Below are 21,057 nucleotides of genomic sequence, written 5' to 3' on the forward strand. Positions count from 1 at the left end.
AGCTTTGAAATCTGTCTAATTCACATCTACATTGGTCCTCCTCATTTCTTCAAGGTTTAACTTGTACCTCATTAAAAAAAAAAAAATTCCATACCACCCTCCCACCCCCAGCAGTCTCTCAAATGCCTTTCATAGTCACCCCTTTGCTGTAGTGTCATTGTGGGGTTTCCAGTACTGTTAACAGTTCCTTGAGATAACCAGTTACAACGAGGAAAAGTTTATATGGGATTGGTTATGGGGGTGGGGGTCTCAGCCCCCTGTTTGGCCCTGTTGCTTTGGGTTTGTGTTATAACAGCAAGCACCTCATGGCCAAATAGAGCCCTCAGTTCATGGCCACGTTGAGAGAGGGGAGGGAATGGGGGGGGAGAGAGGTGTGAGAGGAGAGACCAAGACCAGAGTTCCACCATTCTTCAAGTACTAGTGACCAGAACCACTGATCACCACTTTTGAGATTTCTACCACTTTCCACTGTTGCCAAGCTGGGACCAAGATTTTGGGCGAAATTGCAGACCCAAACTGGCATTCTGTGCCTGGCTCCTCGATGCCTATGTCCACCTCATAAAACAAAACACATTTAGTGTTTCCAATCTTCACTGTTCTGGCGATGCTCAGAAGTCCAAAGTCTCTTGAGACCGAAGGCAGTCTTAGCTGCGATTCCTTGCAAGAAATGGAAAATGCATATCATGTTCTTCTAAAATACAGTAGTAAGGCAAGCAAAGGCATACATTTACATTCGAAGGGAGTAATTGGGGCATGGAAAGATGGGATGGGATCCGACAGACCCAAGGCCAACACCCCAGCCCCAGCAGGGCAAACATAAAATCCCTTCCGAATCTGGTGTTGAGGAAGTTCCCTAACAAGATGTGGATACCCAAGGGTTTGGGTGGCCCCACCTACAGGTTTTTGTTTCCTCACTCTTTCAGCCTTTTACAGGTATATACACTCACTGCCTGTAGTTTCCTTTGGCAGGTGAGGTGTCCCATGTTCAGAGCAATTCTGACTTTCCAGAATCTTCACTGCAGCCTACACTTCACTTCCTCAGCTTCATTATTTTTACATAGTTGAGGTCTCCTTGTAGGGGCCTCCAATTCTGCCACAAATTGTCTGGCTTCCTAGGTGTTCTTTTGTATTCTTAGAGGATATCTCTACCATTACATAGTTTTAATTCTTTAAAAAAGACTTATTTATTTAATGCCTATGAGTGTTTTGTGTGCATTTGTGTATGAGCACCATAGTGTGCCTTGTGCTTAAGCAATCTATAAGAGGGTTTAAGATCGGGGCTGGAGAGATGGCTCAGCAGTTAAGAGCACTGGCTGCTCTTTCAGAGGACCCGGGTTCAATTCCCAGCACCCACATGCAGCTCATAGCTGTCTGTTACTTCAGTTTCAGGGGATCTGACACCTTCACACCAATACACATAAAATAAAGTTAAATAAATTATAAAAAAATAAAAAAGAGGGTTTAAGATCTTCTGTTACAAGAGTTACAGACATTGTAAGATGCCACTGAGTGCTGGGACCCACACCACTGTCCTCTGCAAGAGCAGTGCTATTAACTACTGAGTCATCTCTCCAGGCCCATAACTTGGAATTCTCAGTGCCTGGAAAATGATCATAAGGATAATGCCAAGGTCTGCCTCAATGTACAATGGAACCAACTGATGTCCATCCCTGAGTGGTCTTGCCACAGGTCCAAACAATAGGGCAAATCAAATATGAATTGAAGTCTTAAAAACTGTGAACCAGAATATACCTGTACATAAATTAGCTTAGGTACTTGTAATGCGAGAAAGCTAGCAAATAGAAAATGGTATTGCATTCATTGTAGGGCAACTGACAATCTGGAAAAGATGGAAGAAGCAAGCTAGAAAAAGCTTAAGATGCTGAAAGCACAGTTTAGCAGGTGATTCTGGTAAAGGCTCAGAGGACTAGACTACTGATTACAATGCAGACAGTAAATACTATGCAGATGAGGTTCCCAAGGAAACAATTCTATGGCAATTGGGCTAAACTCACCCTTGTTAACCTATGGGAAACAGTTGAACTACATTTTGTCCTTGCCCTGAGAATGGGACCCTGAGCTTAATCAACAGACCAGTTTATCTTTTTTTTTTTTTTTCCTGAAGCAGGGTTTCTCTGTGGCTTTGGAGGCTGTCCTGGAACTAGCTCTTGTAGACCACACTGGCCTCGAACTCACAGAGATCCACCTGCCTCTGCCTCCCGAGTGCTGAAATTAAAGGCGTGCGCCACCACCGCCTGGCCAGTTTATCTTCTATAGGAAATTTCAGAGCAAAAACAGCATTCAGGCTATGGCATGAATGTTACCAGCTAAATGCTTTTAGCCAAATTTACAGCAAGAAGTAGGAATAAAAAGAACAGAGCAGAATGAGTTGAGAAACTTGTAGTTTGGCCAGAAGAAATACCTATAAAAGTATACCTATAAGAGAAATACCTACAAAGGTTGGCTTAGAAAGATGAGCACCATCAAAACTAAACCAAATGCTTTGCATCAGAACAATATGCATCTCAGGAATCGTAAGACCCTACCCATTACAATGGAAATTTTATTTCAAAAAACTGTCCGTGTAGGGCTGGAGCAAAAAAGAAAAAAAAATTAATGTCCATGGAGCTGGGAAGGTTCAAGTTGACAAGGTGCCTGCCTTGCAAGCATAGGGGACTGAACTCATCCCCAGAACCCAAGTTAAAAAAGGCCAGGCATGGTGATGTATGCTTGTAATCCACAGGAAGGCAGAGACAGGTGGATGGATCCTTGGGACTCATTGCCCAGCCAGTCTAGCCCACTTGGTGACTTCCAGGCCAGTAATGGATCGACTCTGTCTCAGGAAAAAAGGTGGACAGTGTCTAAAGAACACCCAGGGTGGTCCTCTGGTCTCCTTTTGGTGGAACAGACTCACTTTTCAGAAGAATAAATTATACTATCAACTTTACTAAACAAATTCCAACTATGTTGCCCTAAGAACAGGGTATCCTCAAACTCACAGAGATCAGACTGCCTCTGCCTTCTTAGTGCTGGGATTAAAGGCATATACCTAGATTGACCTCAAATTCCGGAGACTATGAGTGTTGCTACTGATTTTGGCTTTTATTTTTTTAAGTTTTTGTTTGTTTGTTTGTTTGTTTGTACACAATGTTCTGCCTGCATTTCCTGAAGGCCGGAAGAGGGCTCCAGATCTCATTATAGATGGTTGTGAGCCACCATGTGGTTGCTGGGAATTGAACTCAGGACCTCTGGAAGAGCAATCAGTGCTCTTAACCTCTAAGCCATCTCTCCAGCCCCCATGATTTTGGCTTCTTATCTTACTTTTTATTATAATCATCTTAGTGTTTCGTGGTGGTTAAAATTTGTATTTTTCTAATGACTAATGGTGGTATATTTTCATGTAATATGGATCATTTGTGTATCTTTAGAGAAATGTCTAGTTAGATTTTTCACATTTTTCCTACTTTTTTAAGATTAATTTTAAAAAATTACGTTGTGTAGAAAAGGAGTTACATGCATATGAGTATAGGTGCCTAAGGAGGCCAGAGGCTTTGGATCCCTGGAGCTGGAGTTACAGGTGGTTGTAAAATAAACTTCCTGATGCAGGTGCTAGGAATCAAATGTGGGTCCTCTGCAATAGTAGTATTTGCTGTTTACCATGGAGCCATCTTTCCAATCTCTGGGTAATCATTTTAAAACTTCCTGGGTTTTGTTTTTTGTAAAATCAGAGACTGATCCCAGGGCCTTGACACATGCTAGACAAGCCCTCTGCTGCTGAGTACAGTCCCCAGCTCTAGCTGACTGTTTTTTAGTCTAAGTCACTGGAGTTCTTCTCATGTCACCCTGTTGGCCTCAAGTTCACTGTGCAGCAGAAGATGACCTTGAATTTGTTATCTTCCTGCCCTCACCTCCCAATGCCACCACACCTAGCGAAGACCTCTCAGATAAATGACTTAATAAATACCGTTTCTCATCAAACCAGTGGTCTTTTTCCATCAGTTGTGAAGCTTTTGGATTAGGGAAGGTCTTTTGAAACATTATTTATTGCTTTTTAGTATTAATGCCTTTATTGTGCTAAGAATCTTTGAGGACTTAGCCAATATTTCTTTTTGAACATTTTACTTTAGTTTATTTTATGTTTGAGTATTTTACCTGCATGTATGCACACTATGTGCATGCCTGCTGCTTACAGAGGTGAGGAAAGGGCATCAGATCCCCATGGAATCCAATCATGCTGTGAACCACTGAAGCATCTCTCTAGCTCCTCATCATCTTTTCTTCGATGAAGGTTATCTTGTGGCTCTTATACTTAGGTGTGGGTTTTGTTTTCTTTTGTTTTGGGTTTTTTGTTTGTTTGTTTGTTTGTTTTTGTTTTTACTGAGACAGGGTTTCTCTGTGTAGTCTTAGCTGTTCTGGAACTCACTCTGCATACCAAGCTGGCCTGGAACTCAGAGATGTGCCTGCCTCTGTAGCTCAAGTATTGGGATTAAAGGCATGTACCACCACTGTCAGGCTTATTCAAGTTCCAAGACAATTTCATCATTGAATTGTCTTGGAACTCTAGGCCTAGACTGTTAAGACATTTCTTGAAGCCAGTGCTGAGATCTTCCAAACCCTAGACCCGTGTTGATAGGTTGTTTAGACTGACTGAGAAAAACAAGCTTACAATAAGGGTCTGGAGGAGGGTCAGGTGCCAGAAAAGTCTCTGGTCACACACACAGTGCAGAGGTCACTGTTGTAATTTTTAAAAAGTGGCATATGAGAGAAAGATATTCCACAGAGCTTGGGTGGAAGGTTTTTTTGTTTTGTTTTGTTTTGTTTTTTTAATTGGGGGAAAGTGAATGGGAAAAGGAGGGAGGGAGAGGGAGACCAGCCTCTGGGGACAGGAACTGCAGAAGAAGAGAGAAGTAGAGAGAGGTGGGGAGAGATAGAGACAGAGTAGCAGAGAGAGAAAGAGAAAGGGACAGAGGTGGGGGAGAAAGAGAAAAAGACGGGAGGTGGGCAGGACCCTTTTTAAAGGGAACATTGTGAATGTACACAGGTGGTGCTCTTAGTGGCTGCAGCTGAGGGCGTATCCTGTCAGAACTCCAAGGCAGGCCAGTACTGATGCCTGAATACTAACAGTCACCAGGCTAGAGAAGGCACATCGCTCCCGCCTTCTGGGAGGTTAGCAGGTTAGGGTCCTTCCCTTGAAGGATGACTTTGTGCTAATCTTCCAGGTCCCCCTGGTGCTCATCAGTAAGCACAAGGTGCTGTGCCTCCCACAGTACTTACACTGTACTTCCTTTTGGGGGAATGATTTAATCAGTGCTTAATATGTATCTTCTGCTTCCTTTTTCTTTGGTGTTCTCTTTCTGGTAGAATGATGCTATGGGTTATGTTGGTTTTGTTTTTGCCCCTTCTTGATCTCAGGTTTAGGGTTTATTATGTTGGCTTTTTTGAACAGTTGTATAACCAACATTATTAACTTTCCAAAATTGAAAGTTCCACAGTTGATGAGTAAATGACATTAGTTTGCATAAATAGTTAAGCTACTTTTGTTGCTTTAACTAAAGTCTCATTTTAAAGGAGCTATTTATAGGCTGGGCAGTGGTGGTGCATGCCTTTTTTAAAATTTTTATTTATTTATTTATTTATTTATTTATTTATTTGGTGCATGCCTTTAATCCCAGCACTCAAGAGGCAGAGACAGGTAGATCTCTGTGCGTTTGAGGACAGCCAGGGTACACAGAGAAACCCTATCTGAGAAGAAAATAAAAAGCTACTTACAATTTCTAACTCAGAACTCTCCAGAACCTCAGCTTCCTGTGTCTTGACTGCTGAATACTCCTGCTGTGTGACCCACAGCTCTCCATGAATCCTGACTCCTTTCCAGGTTTCCTCATGTCATCAAGTGACTGTCACTTCATCTGTTACCCCCGCTTCCACTCCAGTTCTGTCATTGAGTCAGTTCCGTATACATTACTGAAACCCTTCTCATTTTCTCCACCCGACTGCTGTCATTAGTACCAAATGACCAGTGCCTGCATCACAGCCAACTTCTGGTCTTGCCTGCTTTGTCTGTACTCTGAATGCAGCCAGAGTGAAATACATTTGATAGCACATCTGCTTAAAATGCCCATCTCATTCATTTCAGAAAATGGAATCATCAAGACAGACAAAGTATTTGAAGTGATGCTGGCCACAGACCGCTCCCACTATGCAAAATCTAACCCTTACATGGATTCTCCACAGTCAATAGGTAAGTTTTAATATTTCTGAAAAGTTGTATTTTCTTCAGTTCCTCTGTAATTTTATGAGTAGGAAAAGAGCAGTATACAGATATTAATTATAACCCCAGTAACTGAAAGTTTGTTGCTCTATTTTATAATCCCAACCTACCCTTTGTAACAAAATGCATCTTTTTCTATGTCTTTAAAAATATATTATGAGTCAGGAAGTTTGGGGATTTTTTTTTTTTAAGGAAAAACAAAACTTTAATGAAAACCTAAGAGTTTTAGCTAAGTGCTAAGTTTTATTTGAGGATCCTTATTTTGAATTTGCATGTTAGGATTTTTAAAGTCAGTATTTAAAGGGAATAAGTAAGTCATTATTGACTTTTCTGCTTCACTGGCCCCGATGCTTTGGCTTTCCTTTGTCTATAGAAAGTTCCATATTTAACTCCTTGTCCTGAAGCAGGTTTTGCTGAGCTGCTGAGCCTTGGCAGTGGGCGCCTTTGAGGCTTAGAAGTGCCTCAGGATTCTGTGGGCCAGCTGCCATGTCTTCTTTTGAAGCACTGTGACAGTCAGCAAGAAGATCCTGGGGAGCTTCTGAACCCCAAGGCACCTGCTACCACCGCTCAGTGAAGACTGCTTCAGAGGCAGAAGCAGGTAAATCAATCTTGAGACACTAACACTGGAAGGAAGAAAAACATGAGCTAAATACCAGCATAAGACAGGGATTTAGCACTGGATGGCAGTAGGGGACACATTGAAGTGCTTCACTAGTCTCTGAGCTAGTTGTCTGACTTTTAAAGTGCTGTCCAGAATGTGCAACTAATTCTGCTAAGATAGTGCACATTTACTATAGTTACAAAAGTTTTTCTCTTTGTAAGTCTGAAGAAAATAAGAGAAAAGCAATCTGTTAATTATCAGTGTATAGATACCCTTCCTGGCCTAAGCCTGTAATCCCAGCTACTTGAGAGGCTAAGGTAGGATGGGGCTGAGATCAGGGCCTACCTGGGCTCTTTGGGAGCCTTTCAAACAGGGAGGAAGAAAGGAGCAAAGCCCAAGTTGGCATGATGACACATGCTTGTAAACTGGGCATTTGAGAGGTGAAGGCAGGAGGATCAGGTGTTCAGGGCTAGTCCAGACTAGCCTCAGCTCTGGGAGACCTTGTCTCAAACAATAGTGGTGATCCTAGTGGGCTATCTCTCCTTTGTCAGCCAACCACAAAGAAGACATCTTTAGAAGTAGAGGGGCTAGTTTACTAGACGAGCACATTTGCCTTTGATGGGATTGTATTTTCTAACTTATGTCAGTTTTCTAACAAATTTTGCTTTAAGATCATAAAATCTGAAAAAGATTGTGAAGAACAGTGAGTGGCTGCTAGAAAAGCAGCTAGGTGCATTAGATGGTTTGTGTGTATAGCTGAGTGTGTCAATATTCTCTTCTTGTTTTGTAGGTTTCCAAGCTACAATCAGCGCTCCTCACATGGTGAGTTAACTTTGTTCACTTGGTCATTGCAGGTCACATTTTACTAGGGTGACAAACTTCATTTTTTCTCTTTCGTTTTTGAGACAGTGTCTCACTGTGTATCAGGCTGGCCTGAACCCACAAAGAGTTACCTGCCTCTGCTCTAACTCCCAAGGGCTGGGGTTAAAGGTGTGTACTATCATGCCTGGCGGAACATCTTACTTTATACTTGGTACTTAGAAGAACTTTTCTTGTTAGAAGCTGCCATTAGTAAAGATTTCAGTGTCTGTTGTTAGCACCTGTGACAGAACAAGTGAACCTAGCAAAAAGTTAAGTCAAAGAGTGTGTTCCATAATTCCCAGGCTTTGTCCTGTGTGATTGATTCTTCCTGGGATGATGTGGACAAATGTCTGTTCACTGCAGTTGGGCATCAGCAGCAGACAAACAGTTCCAGCCAGGCGACCTGGTAAGCCACTGAGCTTACTGGGGTTATGTAGAGACTTAGAGGATCTTGATGGTGACTCAAAGTTCACTGCATTGCTGCAAGAGCCACCCCAGTATGGGTTGTAAAGCCACATATAGAAACCCTATATGGTCTTCGGCAGTTCTGTCTATTATCTTTCTGAGTTCCCAGGGCTTTCAGAGCCTTCCTCTCCCCTTCAGTAGGAGAGTCCCAACTCAGAGGAAGTAGCTACAGCACCATCATGTGGGGATCTCCAGCTTTCACCGTTGATTTGGAAAGTCTTTAGGGAGGAGCGATGGACTGCAGGTGTAAAGACATGTAACTTTGAAAAGACCAGTTTAAGATCTGATGTTTTTGATTTATTGAAAATTTTGTTGGGTTTTACATATCAGTTTCTTGAATTGGTACTACATTGGCTTTTGATGAAGAAAATAGTAGCTTTCTGATTCTTTTCAAGTATTTGTGTAGGAAAAGCTCATGTGTAAGTTTACTCCTAAAAAAATTCTGGTAATACATATGTATTTATACTGTACTGAAAATATTAGAAGGAAAATACTTATAAAAATTGAATATAAACATTATAAAAATATAGAAGCCAAATAAACAGAAAATTATATGTCTTTTTAAAAAAATGTTTTTATTCCATTAACTTTTCTTGGGTGTGTGGAAGGGCATGTGGGGAGAGGTCAAGGACAACTTTCATAGATCTTATCTGTCCTTCCACCTGTAAGTCTTGGGGATTGAATTCAGGCTGTCAGCCTTGGCAGCAAGTGCCTTTACCTGCTGAGCCATCTGACCTGCCCTAAATATGTCTTATAATTCAAAAGTATAGAGCTTTTAGAGTTGGATGTGGTAGTCGACACCCTTGGGAGGTTGAGGCAGGAGGATTGTGAGTTTGAAGCCAGCTTTAGCTACATAGTGACAAGGTATCTTTTTTTGTTTGTTTTATAGAGACAAGGTTTCTCTGTGACACAGTCCTGGTTGTCCTGTTACTCTGTAGACCAGGCTAGCCTGGAACTCACACCTGCCTTTGCCTCCCAAGTGCTGGGATTAAAGGCGTGTGTCACCACCACCCGGCCTGTGGCAACTGTTATAAGGAAAACCAACTGTTATAAGGAAAACCAATGGGGTGGCTCCCTTACAGTGTTGGAGTTTCAGTCCCTTATCACTATGGTGAGGAACATGGCAGACATGGCACTGGAGAATTCTTAGATCTTGATAGGCAACAGGAAATGATCTGTCTCACTCAGTGTGGCCTGAGCATATATGAGACCCAAAGTCTGCCTCCATGGCTTCAACAAGACCACACATACTCCAACCAGTCCATACCTCCTTTTAGTACCTCTTCCTTTGGGGGCCATTTTCCTTCAAATCACCACACAGGGTCATCCTGAACTGTGTAGTATGACTAACTCAAAAAAGGGGGAAGGTTGTAGAGAAAAATGTTAGAAACTAAGCTAAAAGGAGAAAAACTGAGAAATAGTTAGAATACATATGACAAAATAGGAAGGATTTCAATAAATATGTATAACCAATACTTGTTTTTATGTGTATCCTTGAAATTAATTAGTAAAAGACCAGTAGGTGCCACAGAAAAATAAAGGACAAGATTGATAGTTTATTGAGAAAGAAATGCAATATTGACCAATAAATAAAGGAAACATTATCATCTTCATGGAAATTTAGTGTATTTCAAATTAGTGTTAGTAAAGGGCCATTTTCCATCAGTCAGCTTGCTAGAGATCAAAATCTTTAATACTTTACATTGGAAAAAGAAAACTCTGTGTGTGTGTGTGTGTGTGTGTGTGTGTGTGTGTGTGTGTGTGTGTGTGTGCTGTGACAGTAAAATTGTGTTTGGAAGGCTGTATGGCCTTAATATATATTTGTCTTAATTATTTAACATACTTATTTTTATTTTATGTTTATGTACAAGTGCCTGCATGTGTTATGTATTTGTACCATGTGCGTACCTGGTGCCCATTGAGGGCAAAACCAGACTCTGAGGAAGTCGTGAACCACCATGTGGGGTATTTGTAACTGAACCCAGGTCTCCTGTAAGAGCAGCAAGTACTCAACCTCTGAGCCATCTGTCTAGCTCCTTAGTTACTTTTCTATTGCAGTGACAAAGCACCATGACCCAGACTATTTATAAAAGAAAGCATTTACTTTGAGGCTCATGGTTTCAGAAGGTTAGTCTATGATTCGTAGTGGGGAGCTTGGCCACAACCATATCAGGATGGTGCTGGAGCAGTAACTGAGAGCTTACATCTGATCCACAAGAATGAAGGGGGGGGTGGGGTGCGTTTGATGGGGTTAACTGGCAATGGCCTGGGCTTTGGAACTTCAGAGCCTATATAGTGACACACCTTCTCCCACAAGGCTGTACCTCCTGATCCTTCTCAAATAGCTCCACCAGCTGGGAGCATTATCATTCAAACCACCACAATACTGTAACATAAAAGTATGATTTTATCCGTTTAATTTTACTTTTAAGAATTTAACTTACAGCCCGGTGGTGGTGGCTTACACCTTTAATCCCAGCACTCGGGAGGCAGACAGGAGGATCTCTGAGTTTAAGATCAGCCTGGTCTACAAGAGGTAGTTCCAGGAGACTACAAAGCTACACAGAAAAACCCTGTCTCAAAAAACTAAAAAAAAAGAAAGAAAGAAAAGAAAAAATTCTTTGTTTTGTTTTGTTTTTGAGGTAGGGTTTCTCTGTATAACAGTCCTGGCTGTCCTAGAACTTGCTTTGGAGACCAGGCTGGCCTTGAACTCACAGAGATCCTCCTGCCTCTGTCTCATAAGTACTGGGATTAAAGGCATTAGCCACTACCAAGGGGCCAGATAATTCTTTATTTTTTTTATTTTTATTTTGTTTTTGAGACAGGGTGGTGAGAGCCATGTTACTTCTTTGGGGAACAAGGCCTGAGAATAACAATAACAAGCTCCCCTTGTAGCAAGGCCCTGGAGACCCTGACCCATTTTGCAAAGCCTGTAGACAGTTTGTTGCATAACTCTGTGCATGACCCCAGGAGCATATGTGCTACCTGCTCTCTTGCTTTCACTATGCCAGCCATATTGTTTGCTACCTTTAGTTACACTTGCTCGGATAAAATAGCTATTGCAGAAGGAAAACTTCCCCGATGACTCTCCTCTGAGTGAGCTAGCTAGGGGGAATGTTGTTAAAAATACAGTGTCCTGATTCAACCCCTAAAGCCTTTGATGTTTCAAGTATGACCATGAATGCAGGCCTTTTACAAACTAGATGTTGTCTTTCCAACATACCCTGTAACTAGCCTGAAAGAGTCCCAGTAGTTCATGAAGTTTAATATTACAAATGTGCATAACTGTTCTGGAGAGAATGATTTTTTGCCACAAGAGTGTAGGAGAAATGCAAATAAAATAGATGATGTCAAGAGTTAATGGGAACTGTCTAGAGACAGGGACTCTAGTAGAATCATAGAATCCCACGGTTCTCGAATAGCTGCCAGTACCCTAAGAAGTTGAGAGGAGGACATGAGAACAAGAGAATAAACAATGCCAACCATTAATAAGTTTCTAAGTTATGTTGCTTAATAGGATAAAAGGAAAAACCTGGTATTTCACCAGAGGAATTGGAGTGCTACAGAGTGTAGAATGAATTGATCCACCTTCGCTGATGAGTTGATTGTGAGAACCCAGACCCTACCAAATGTAAATATTAACCATTAGAGACAAAATTGTCTCTCATCTGGCATGATGCTATAGCCACAAATGCTGCCAACTGGGCATACTGTTCTACCTGTAGGTGTGCCTAGTTAGAAAACTTCCTTTGCAGCTTGCGACATTGCTTATGCTTCTAACATTAGAGCTATAGATATGGTTAATGGTTATCTGGTGGAAAAGTTGGGGGATGGAAGGGGAAAGAAGCAAAGGAATAAACTGGTAATTATTGTAACCATTTTTAGAAACTTAAAGAAACAAATCTGATTGTAAAACTGTTCATGCAAACCATTGAAATTGTATAAATAAAAACAGCCCATGCTATTCGGGCCACTTGTTTGAAACAGGTGGTCACAGTTTCTTTGTTTCACCAACTTCACACATCTGTCCCAGGTCATCAGACCTTTCTAGAGAAACAGGGTTTTGCTATGTAACCCCTGCTTGCCTGGCTTGGAACTCACTATGTAGACTAGGTTGACTTCTGCCTCCTGAATGCTAGGATTAAAGGAATGCAACACCATACCCAGCACTTTATATGAAGCGTATAAAGAGTGTTATCTTACAGCCAGGTTTGATGGCATCATTACATTTTTTGTTATAGAAGATTGCAACTAAAATCTCTTTAGTATTGATATTTGTTATAATGCATTCATACCTGAATATAGTCTAAGCTATAAAAAAGAACATGCTCTTTAAGTATTGAATTTTCCTTCAAAATGTAATAAGCAAAACAATATTTGCTTGTTCATGTACAGAATGAATGTTTTTTCCAGAAAAATTACAAGAAACTGGCAATGTTGGTTGTCTTCAGGGAATAAAACTGGACAGTTGGGAAGGGGTTGAGGGCTTTTCCCTGAAAATCCCTTTTTTCAGTCTTTTGACTTTTAATTTTTTTTCTTTGGACTTTGACTTTTAATTTATAAAGCAGCTATCTAAAATTACAGGAAAACTATAAATGTAGGAGTATTAATGCTACAGAACTATCTTAGGTACTCAACTGTGGTGTTAGGATGCCCCTGTTGTCTTCAGTGTAGGTGGTCTAATGCAACAGAACTATCTTAGGTAATCACTGTAGTGTTAGGATGCTCCTGTTGTCTTCATAGATGATAATGGTAGAAACTTGGGTGCAAAGTTGCCAACTACTTATATGAAGTGGTGTGTGAATTTCAAAAAGAAATGAATATTTGGTTAATTTCTTTCGGCAGCATGCGTATGCACTAGAACTTCTGTTTGACCAGTTGCATGAAGGTGCTAAAGCCCTCGATGTAGGATCTGGAAGCGGAATCCTCACTGCATGTTTTGCACGGATGGTAAGAACTTCAATATTCCTTGTGAACTTAATAGAAATATATTAAGTGATTTAGCTATGGTTCCTTCTTACTAGTAGTTTTAACTTTTGTTTTGTTAATATGCTAATTTTAGCCAGGTGGTGGTGGTAGTCGTGGTGGTGATATGCACCTTTAGTGCCAGTACCCAGGAGGCAGAGGCAAGCAGATATCTGAGTTCAAGGCCAGCCTGGACTACAGAGTGAGTTCCAGGACAAACAAACAAATGATGACAATTTTAATATGTGTCATTTAGGATTATAGTTGCAAGTGACTGAACCTTTAAACCCCAAACTGTAGAACCCAAAGAGAATTTATTTAGCGTGTCTAATGGAAAAGCCTAGGGGCTTCCCTGGATTTTTATGTAGCTAGATTTAGAAAGCTAGGCTTTATTTTATTTTATTTTATTTTATTTTATTTTATTTTATTTTATTTTATTTGTTGTTTTGAGGACAGGGTCTCTACATAGCCCTGGCTGTCCTGGAACTCACAGAGATCCAATGCCTGTGCCTCCTGGGACTAAAGGTGTGGCCACCATGCCAGGCTAGGCTAGGCTTTGTTAGTAGTTGGTTTCTCTCTGGGTGCTGATTTGTCTTTACATCTTTTTGCATGTCAGCTTCATGATTTCACAGCCTCTATGTGATCTCAGTATGGAAGCCCAGTGACTCAAACTACGTTCTGCTAAGTTCTCATTTAACAGAAAAGAATGGAGCAGGCCTGGTTTTCAGTCCCTCTTGCATGTTTCTTAAGGTTGCAGGAAGAACTTTTCCCGTAGGCAAGGTGCTGCCAAATGCCTTGTCACTGTACTTGAGTGCTGGGATTAAAGGCATATACCACTGCCCTGGCCTCTGTACTACGTATTTTCATATTTTTCATTAATAGCAGTAGAATTGGATATAAAAATTCCACGTCACATGTTTTATAAAAAAACATTTTATAAATGTTTTTTTGAAACAAGACCTCACAATACAACCCAGGCTTGCCTCAAATTCACTATGTAGTCAGACTGGCCATCCCCAGTCTCAGTTCCCCACATTATAGAATGATTGGTGAGTACCATAGTGCCTAGCTTTTTAAAAAATTTTTATATAATATCTGATTTTTTAAAATTTAATTTATTTTATCTTTTGGATACAAGATCTAACTATGTAGCCTTGACTGGCCTCAAATTCATAGAGATCTGTAAAACTTAAATCTTAAACTCATGTACCATCATGCCTGGCTCAGTATTTAAGTAGTTTTCAAATTACCCTTTTCAGCTAGAGTTCATACAAATTAAATATTGTTAGCTAAATCCTACCTCAAAGTTCTGGATTTAAAAATATATTAGTTTTTTGTTGGTTTTTTTCAAGATAGGATTTCACTGTGTAGTTCTGACTGTCCTGGAACTCACTATGTGGACCAAACCAGGCTCGAGCTCAGATCTGCTTGTCTCTGCCTCCTGAGTGCTGCGTTTAAAGGTGTGTGCCACCACTGCTCAGCAAGAATATATTATTTTTTTTTTGAGACAGGATTTCACCATATAATTATGACTAGCATTCACTGTGTATAACGGTCTGGCCTTGAACTTATTGATCTCCCTGCCTCTGCTTCTCAAGTGTAAGGACTAAAGGCATTTGAGTAAGTTCTAGATTTAAAAATTAGAAATCCAGACTGGGCAGTGGTGGTGAATTTAAGCCCAGCATTCGGGAGGCAAAGGCAGGCAGATCTCTGAGTTTGAGGACAGCAAATCTAGGACAGCTAGGTCTATACAGAGAAATACCTGTCTCAAAAAAAGAAATCTAAAAAGGGTTCAGTTTTCTTAGTATTATAAGGTTTTGTAATTTATTTTAATTTTGTGTGCATGTGTGGTTGGGGGTATTTCCAGACAAGGTTTCTCTATAGTTTTGAACTCACAGAGATCCTCCTGCCTCTCCCTCCACTCAGCTTTATTTTAACTTATGATAAACTGAGAGTTTAGATTAATGGCTTAAACTTTTTTTTATTTCTCATTGCAGAGTATGATTTTAATGAAACATTTTAAAGGTACCCCAGAAAAGCAACTTTAGCCCTGCAAACTCTTGAACTACCTTTTGTTTTCCAGGTTGGACAAAGTGGAAAAGTCATAGGAATTGATCACATTAAAGAACTAGTAGATGACTCAATAAATAATGTCAGAAAGGACGACCCCATGCTTCTGTCCTCAGGGCGAGTACGACTGGTTGGTGAGTAGCAGAAAACTTAGTGTTTATTTTTAAGTGGGTGCAAGCTGAGCAATGCTTAAAGCTAGGGTTGTACCCTTCACTTCATTGAAATATGGAGAATAAAGAACAGCTTATTTTTGTCCATTTTAATGAACACAAAGCATTGCATTGCTTATGATCTTAACTTGGTGTTTTCCTTTTCATCATTGGGGTTGAATTCGTTTTCATGTTTACCCATTTGGATTTTCCTGTCAGGTGAAATAGGCAGTTGTGTGTATTTATCTTTGATACAAGTGTTCTAGAGGTTGGTCGTTACTTTACATACATTTTTTCCCTTCTTGGTGGTTTGCATTTTCATTTTATTGCCACCTTACTTTTTTTTTCCTCTGCTCTTTGATCAAACCCATGGCCTTCCATATGCTAGGTAGGGTTCTGTACCACTGAGCTACATCCCCAGCCCTTGTGCTAAATAGAAATTCTTAATTTTTAATGTAGGTAGGCTAACCATTCTTCCCCCAGTGCCTTCTGTCTTAAGGATATACGAAGTCATGAAAGTGTCTTCCCCGACTCCGTTTTCAGCCTCCTCTGTTAGAATTCTCCACACCAAGTGTGACTTGTCCAGGTTTTCAGAGTGTAACTTCTTTTTCAGTGGGTGATGGAAGAATGGGATATGCTGAAGAAGCTCCTTATGATGCCATTCATGTAGGAGCTGCAGCCCCAGTTGTGCCCCAGGCAGTGAGTTGGAAATTTTTTTTTTAATTTGTGTGTTTTAGTCCTAAAAACTTAAAGTATTTGTGTGGCAATGTAGTGATGAGTTCCAGATGAAGTTCAGAATATGCTTAGACTGTCATACGTCCTAGTTAAAGCTAAATGCTAGTAGTTTATTTGATAGAAAAGAAAACGTCTGTGTGAGAGTATTTTGCCAAGGAGGCATATGGTGATGGAACTTGAACTGGGTCTCAAGAGTCATCAGAGCCTCCAGCTCAGAACTTGGGCTGTCTTCATACAGTCTTAGTTTAATGCAGTTTAGTACAAATGGTTGTTGTTAGGCTTGGGGACAGGAGGAATCTGCATATTAAGAGCTCAGTCCTTATTTAGACTTGAAGTATACAAGTGGTGCTAAGAAGATGTAGGTGAAAGGACTGGGTTTGGGAGCAAGCCTGGGGGTGGAGGAAAGAGTCTCCTGTTCTTCATTATGACTGTTAGAACTCAGGAAAACAAGTTGAGGGCAGCTCAGTATTCAAGTGTTCCTTAAAAAATTAAAATGGAAAAAATAAGATCTGGTGACCATATTTTAACTGAAAGCAACCTTCTCTGGGGCAATTCTGTCCTGTCCAAAGTCAGGCTTCTTCTTGCTGGTTTTGAATAGCATAAGGTTGTATTATTCAAAGGGTAACATGTGACTTAACCATTTTCAGACCGGAAGGTGTCTGGTTCTACGTTCATAGGATTATCCTCATCATAACACCAAAGGAGCCCAGCCCTACCTTCCCACTCTGCTGTGTGCCAGGAATCCTAAATGCAGTCATGACATGAGGATTCCCTTACCATTGTCTCAGTGGTGCCCTAGATTCCACAGTAATATGATAGCAGTTCCTTGTTAATTTTCTGTACTTTTCCCTTCTCCGTCTCCCCTTCCACAAAGATCTGGAACACACTACACTGGCATTAGAATTCTCTGTTGCAGTTGGTTCTGTCCAAACATATTGGGCTCTTTACTTAGACCAGGTGTTCTGTCAGGCTCTGTGAGAACAAAGATGAATACAGCATAGTCTTACATCAAATAGCTTGTAACTTAGTAGGGGAGGCTAAGAGATAAATGGTTAAGTGGGGAGTTGGTTACTGTGCTCACCAAAAGGGAATGAAAGCTGCTGTTTTGGATGAGGGGCAGTGCAGAAAGTTGAAAGAACAGCATTGTAGTTTGACATCACTGAGTACTTTGCTGAGTCCATGCAATAGAGGGATGCACAGACCCTCTGATGGAATGCCAGTGACATAGAGATGGCTCAAATGTGGGTGGGTGTGCTGTCTGTTAGAGATGCACGGACTGTGCCACTTGTAAGGGACTTGAAGCACTGTGGGTTTTGTTATGTTCGAGGGATCCTGGAGTCAACATTAAGAAGTAACTACATGAAGCATGTTTCTGCTTCTGCCCACGGATGTTGAACATTGCTTACAGTGCTGTTGCATGACTGGCTGTTTCACATCTGTAACTTGGTGTGTATGTGGGGGTTTTCTTTTTTCTTCTAGCTAATAGACCAGTTAAAGCCTGGTGGAAGATTGATATTGCCAGTCGGTCCTGCAGGAGGAAACCAAATGTTGGAGCAGTATGATAAGCTACAAGATGGCAGTGTCAAAATGAAGCCTCTGATGGGGGTGATATACGTGCCTTTAACAGATAAAGAAAAGCAGTGGTCCAGGTGGAAGTGATTTTCTCTTCTGCTCTTTCTTCTTCCACACATTCAAGGTGAAAGGGTGTGGACTTTAAGACTTTAGACTTCGAGGGCTGGTTTAGGTGGCTTCCTTCATGCTACTCCATTAAAGCATCAGAAACTCATCACATGAAATGTGTGACAAGTGTTGCATGGTCTGTTCTTTCAGTACCCTTAGAAAAGGGAGGGTGAAAAGCTGGGTGGTGGTGGTGGTGCACACCTTTAATCCCAGCACTCGGAGGCAGAGGCAGTTGGATCTCTGTGAGTTGAAGGCCAGCCTGGTCTACAGAGCGAGTGCCAGGACAGCCTCCAAAGCAATACAGAGGAACCCTGTCTCCAAAAACCAAAAAATAAAAACGGGGGGGGGGGGGCACGACACTTTTCCTACCTATTTGTAAGTCATGTTTATAACTGCTCTGATAGGTATGGAAGTAAATGCTTTGATCTGGGAAGAGGCCACCATTTCTCGCCCTGTTCACTCCCTCTAATATTACTGGGACACAGAGAAAGAAAGAGTTGGAAAGGGGAAAGATGTTTGTCCTTGTTTTCAAAGAATGTCAGAGCCCTGGAGAGGACAGTCTAGCTTTTGGGTTGATTTCTTTGGGTCAGTTCCTAGGTGTGCACCCCGGTTGCAGAGCCACTGTAAGAAGTAAATGTGTCAGCATGCTCTAGGTTAGGCCAGACAGTTTTGTGCTCTTTGAGCTTCGTTTGGGGAAGAGAGAGATTCCAGAAGCTGTCCAGTGAGTTACTGGGTCTCACAGCCTGCCTGGAGGAGATGCAGCACAGCCCTGCTCTCACAGCTCATTGCATGGCTCAATAGAAAGCTACTGCATGCCTCTGCTCAGTATCATAGCATCAGCTGAAAGTGTCTCCATGGAGAGACGTGAGGACAGCATATTGGAGTGCTGTGGCTAGATGCTTGAAGCCGATGACCAAATAAGGGTGGACTGATGGTATCTTTGCCCTAGAATCTTTTCTAGTTGACAAGCTTCTTATTTCAAGAGGGTTTTTAGGTTTGATTTTGCTTTTTAAATAAGTGGCAATTGTAAGAACAACAGAACTCTTAATTTTGCTTTCTGTAAAGAGGACAGGCACCTTTTAATGACTTTTAGAATTTCTGGTGTGTGTGCACACGGGCATGTGTGTATACCACAGCATGGGGATACAGAGAACAATTTGGAGAAGTCAGTTCTCTTCTATGTGGGACCCAAGCACTGAGCTCAGATTCATTCATTCTTTCTTTCTTTCTTTCTTTCTTTCTTTCTTTCTTTCTTTCTTTCTTTCTTTCTAGATTTATTTATTTGCTATGTATAGTGTTCTGCTTACACACCAGAAGAGGACACCAGATCTCATTATAGATGGTTGTGAGGCACCATGTTGTTGCTGGGAATTGAACTCAGGACCTCTGAAAGAGCAGCCAGTGCTCTTAACCTCTGAGCCATCACTCTAGCCCTGAGCTCAGATTCTTAGGCAGGGTAGGCAGTGTCTTTAACCAATGAGCCATCTCGTTGTCTCTTAAGTGAGTGTTTAATTGCAAAAGTTATAATCTAATTCAATTTGCTAAACAGTATTTTACTCTTGGGTTTGTGGCCATCTGTGAATATGTTAGATTAATCATGCTACACCCTAAAAAAAAGAGAAAAACAAAACTCGCCATCTCCCATACCTACTTACCAATAGCCCGCCTTTCTTCTTCATGCTGGGATTCTGTCTGGCTTGAGATGCCCATTGCTTTGCACATGCTGTCATAGTCTCTGAGTAAACCAGTTTCTTTGTAGTTATCCACTGCTTCTGATTCAGTCTTTCTAGACCACTTCTGCAGTGACCCCTGAGCTTTGGGGCAGGGGCATTGTCATTTAAGAAAAGTGGCTTAAAAGAGAAAGATGCCATTCAGCAGGGTTCAAGCAGAGGGTGTTTTTTTGTTTTGTTTTGTTTTGTTTTTTATTAGGGAAAGGGAAAAGGGAAGGAGGGAGACCAGCTTCCAGAGGCAGGAGCAGCAGGAGAGAGGAGAGAGAGGGGGGAAAGGGATGGGAGGTGGGCAGGGCCCTTTTAAAATGGAGCATAGTGAATGTGCACAGGTGTTACTCTTAGTGGCTGCAGCTGAGGATGTATCCTGTCAGAACCCCAAGGACCGGCCAGTACAGATGCCTGAATGCTAACAGGTGTGATACCCCATTTAGGCCTGAGAACTTCACAAACACTTTTTCTCTGCACATTGATTAGTTGTGGGTCTCTGTGTTAATTACCATCTTACTGCAAAAAGGAGCGTGTTTGATGATGTTTGAAAGATACACTAATCTATGGGTATAATGAGAAGTCATTAGGTATCTATTTAATACTATGTTATATTAGCAGAGTAATAGTAGTAGATTCTCCCCTATGATTTGTCTAACCACAGGTCCTTGGCCCTGATAAAGATACCAGGTATGGGTTCCATCTTGTACAGTTAGTCTTAAATTTAATCAGTCTTAAACTGCTTGGTTACTCCCATGACATTCATGCCACTATTGTACCAGTGGGCATATCAGGCAGTCATTATTGTACTTTGCAGAATTCACAGCTGGATAAAGATAGGTGATTCCTTTTCTCCTTCCAGTAGTGTACATAACATTTTCCAGTACTGTGAAAGCTAGCCAGTAGGGATGAATCTTCCAGGTTAATACCAGGGTGAGTTCCCCATGTGCTGCAGCTCAAGTATGAGATGCCTTCAGCAATAGGATTGACAGTTTCTGGAAAATAATAAGTAATGGCAATAGCCCTTAGCAAGCAAACACCTCCACTTCTTCATAAAGAGATTCCCTTCTTTCCAATTACATATGCTTTAGAATCCCCCTACCCCAAACAAAAACAAAAACCCTGCATCTTCCTGGTTCAAATTATTGTGTATTTACAACATTACAAAGTCTATTAAACTTTTAGGAAACAGAAACATTTGCGGATTTGAGTTATTTCCTGGTAATACATCTCATTTGTTCTTTTTTTTATTTTAATTTTTATTGTTTATGTTTGAGTGTTTGCTTACATGTATATATGTACAACACATGTGTTCCTGATGTCAGGAGGCCAGAAGAGGGTATCAGATCCTCTGGAACTAGAGTTACAAATGGTTGTGAGCCTCCATGTGTGGGTTCTGGGGATCTTCTGCAAGAATATCAAGTTAAGAACCGTGAGTTCTTAACCAGTGAGCCATGTCTCCTCCTCATTTGTTCTTTTTTTTTTTTTTTCCTCCCCAAGACTTTCTTTTTTTTTTCCCCAAGACAGGGTTTCTCTGTGTAGCTT

At 41.1% G+C, this 21,057-nt stretch overlaps 1 protein-coding gene across 6 annotated transcripts in view; it reads left to right on the plus strand.

Annotated features, from left to right (window-relative positions):
- The window catches only part of Pcmt1 (protein-L-isoaspartate (D-aspartate) O-methyltransferase), a 46,962-nt gene that overhangs the window by 22,111 nt on the left and 3,794 nt on the right, over nt 1-21,057 (plus strand). For 2 of the 6 annotated variants that reach the window (XM_027402066.2, XM_027402062.2), the window contains exons 2-7: nt 6,137-6,241; nt 7,663-7,694; nt 13,044-13,148; nt 15,247-15,367; nt 15,996-16,081; nt 17,597-17,766. In XM_027402066.2, coding sequence (XP_027257867.1) covers nt 6,175-6,241; nt 7,663-7,694; nt 13,044-13,148; nt 15,247-15,367; nt 15,996-16,081; nt 17,597-17,766 — 581 coding nt within the window. In that variant the 5' untranslated portion in view covers nt 6,137-6,174. Of the gene's footprint in view, nt 1-6,136; nt 6,242-6,726; nt 6,870-7,662; nt 7,695-13,043; nt 13,149-15,246; nt 15,368-15,995; nt 16,082-17,596; nt 17,814-21,057 lie in introns of those variants that run through there. The other 4 variants (XM_027402063.2, XM_027402067.2, XM_027402065.2 and 1 more) reach the window with 4 other exon arrangements.

This window comes from Cricetulus griseus, chromosome 2 (genome assembly GCF_003668045.3).
Source record: "Cricetulus griseus strain 17A/GY chromosome 2, alternate assembly CriGri-PICRH-1.0, whole genome shotgun sequence".
In the NCBI taxonomy this organism is placed as follows: Eukaryota; Metazoa; Chordata; class Mammalia; order Rodentia; family Cricetidae; genus Cricetulus; species Cricetulus griseus.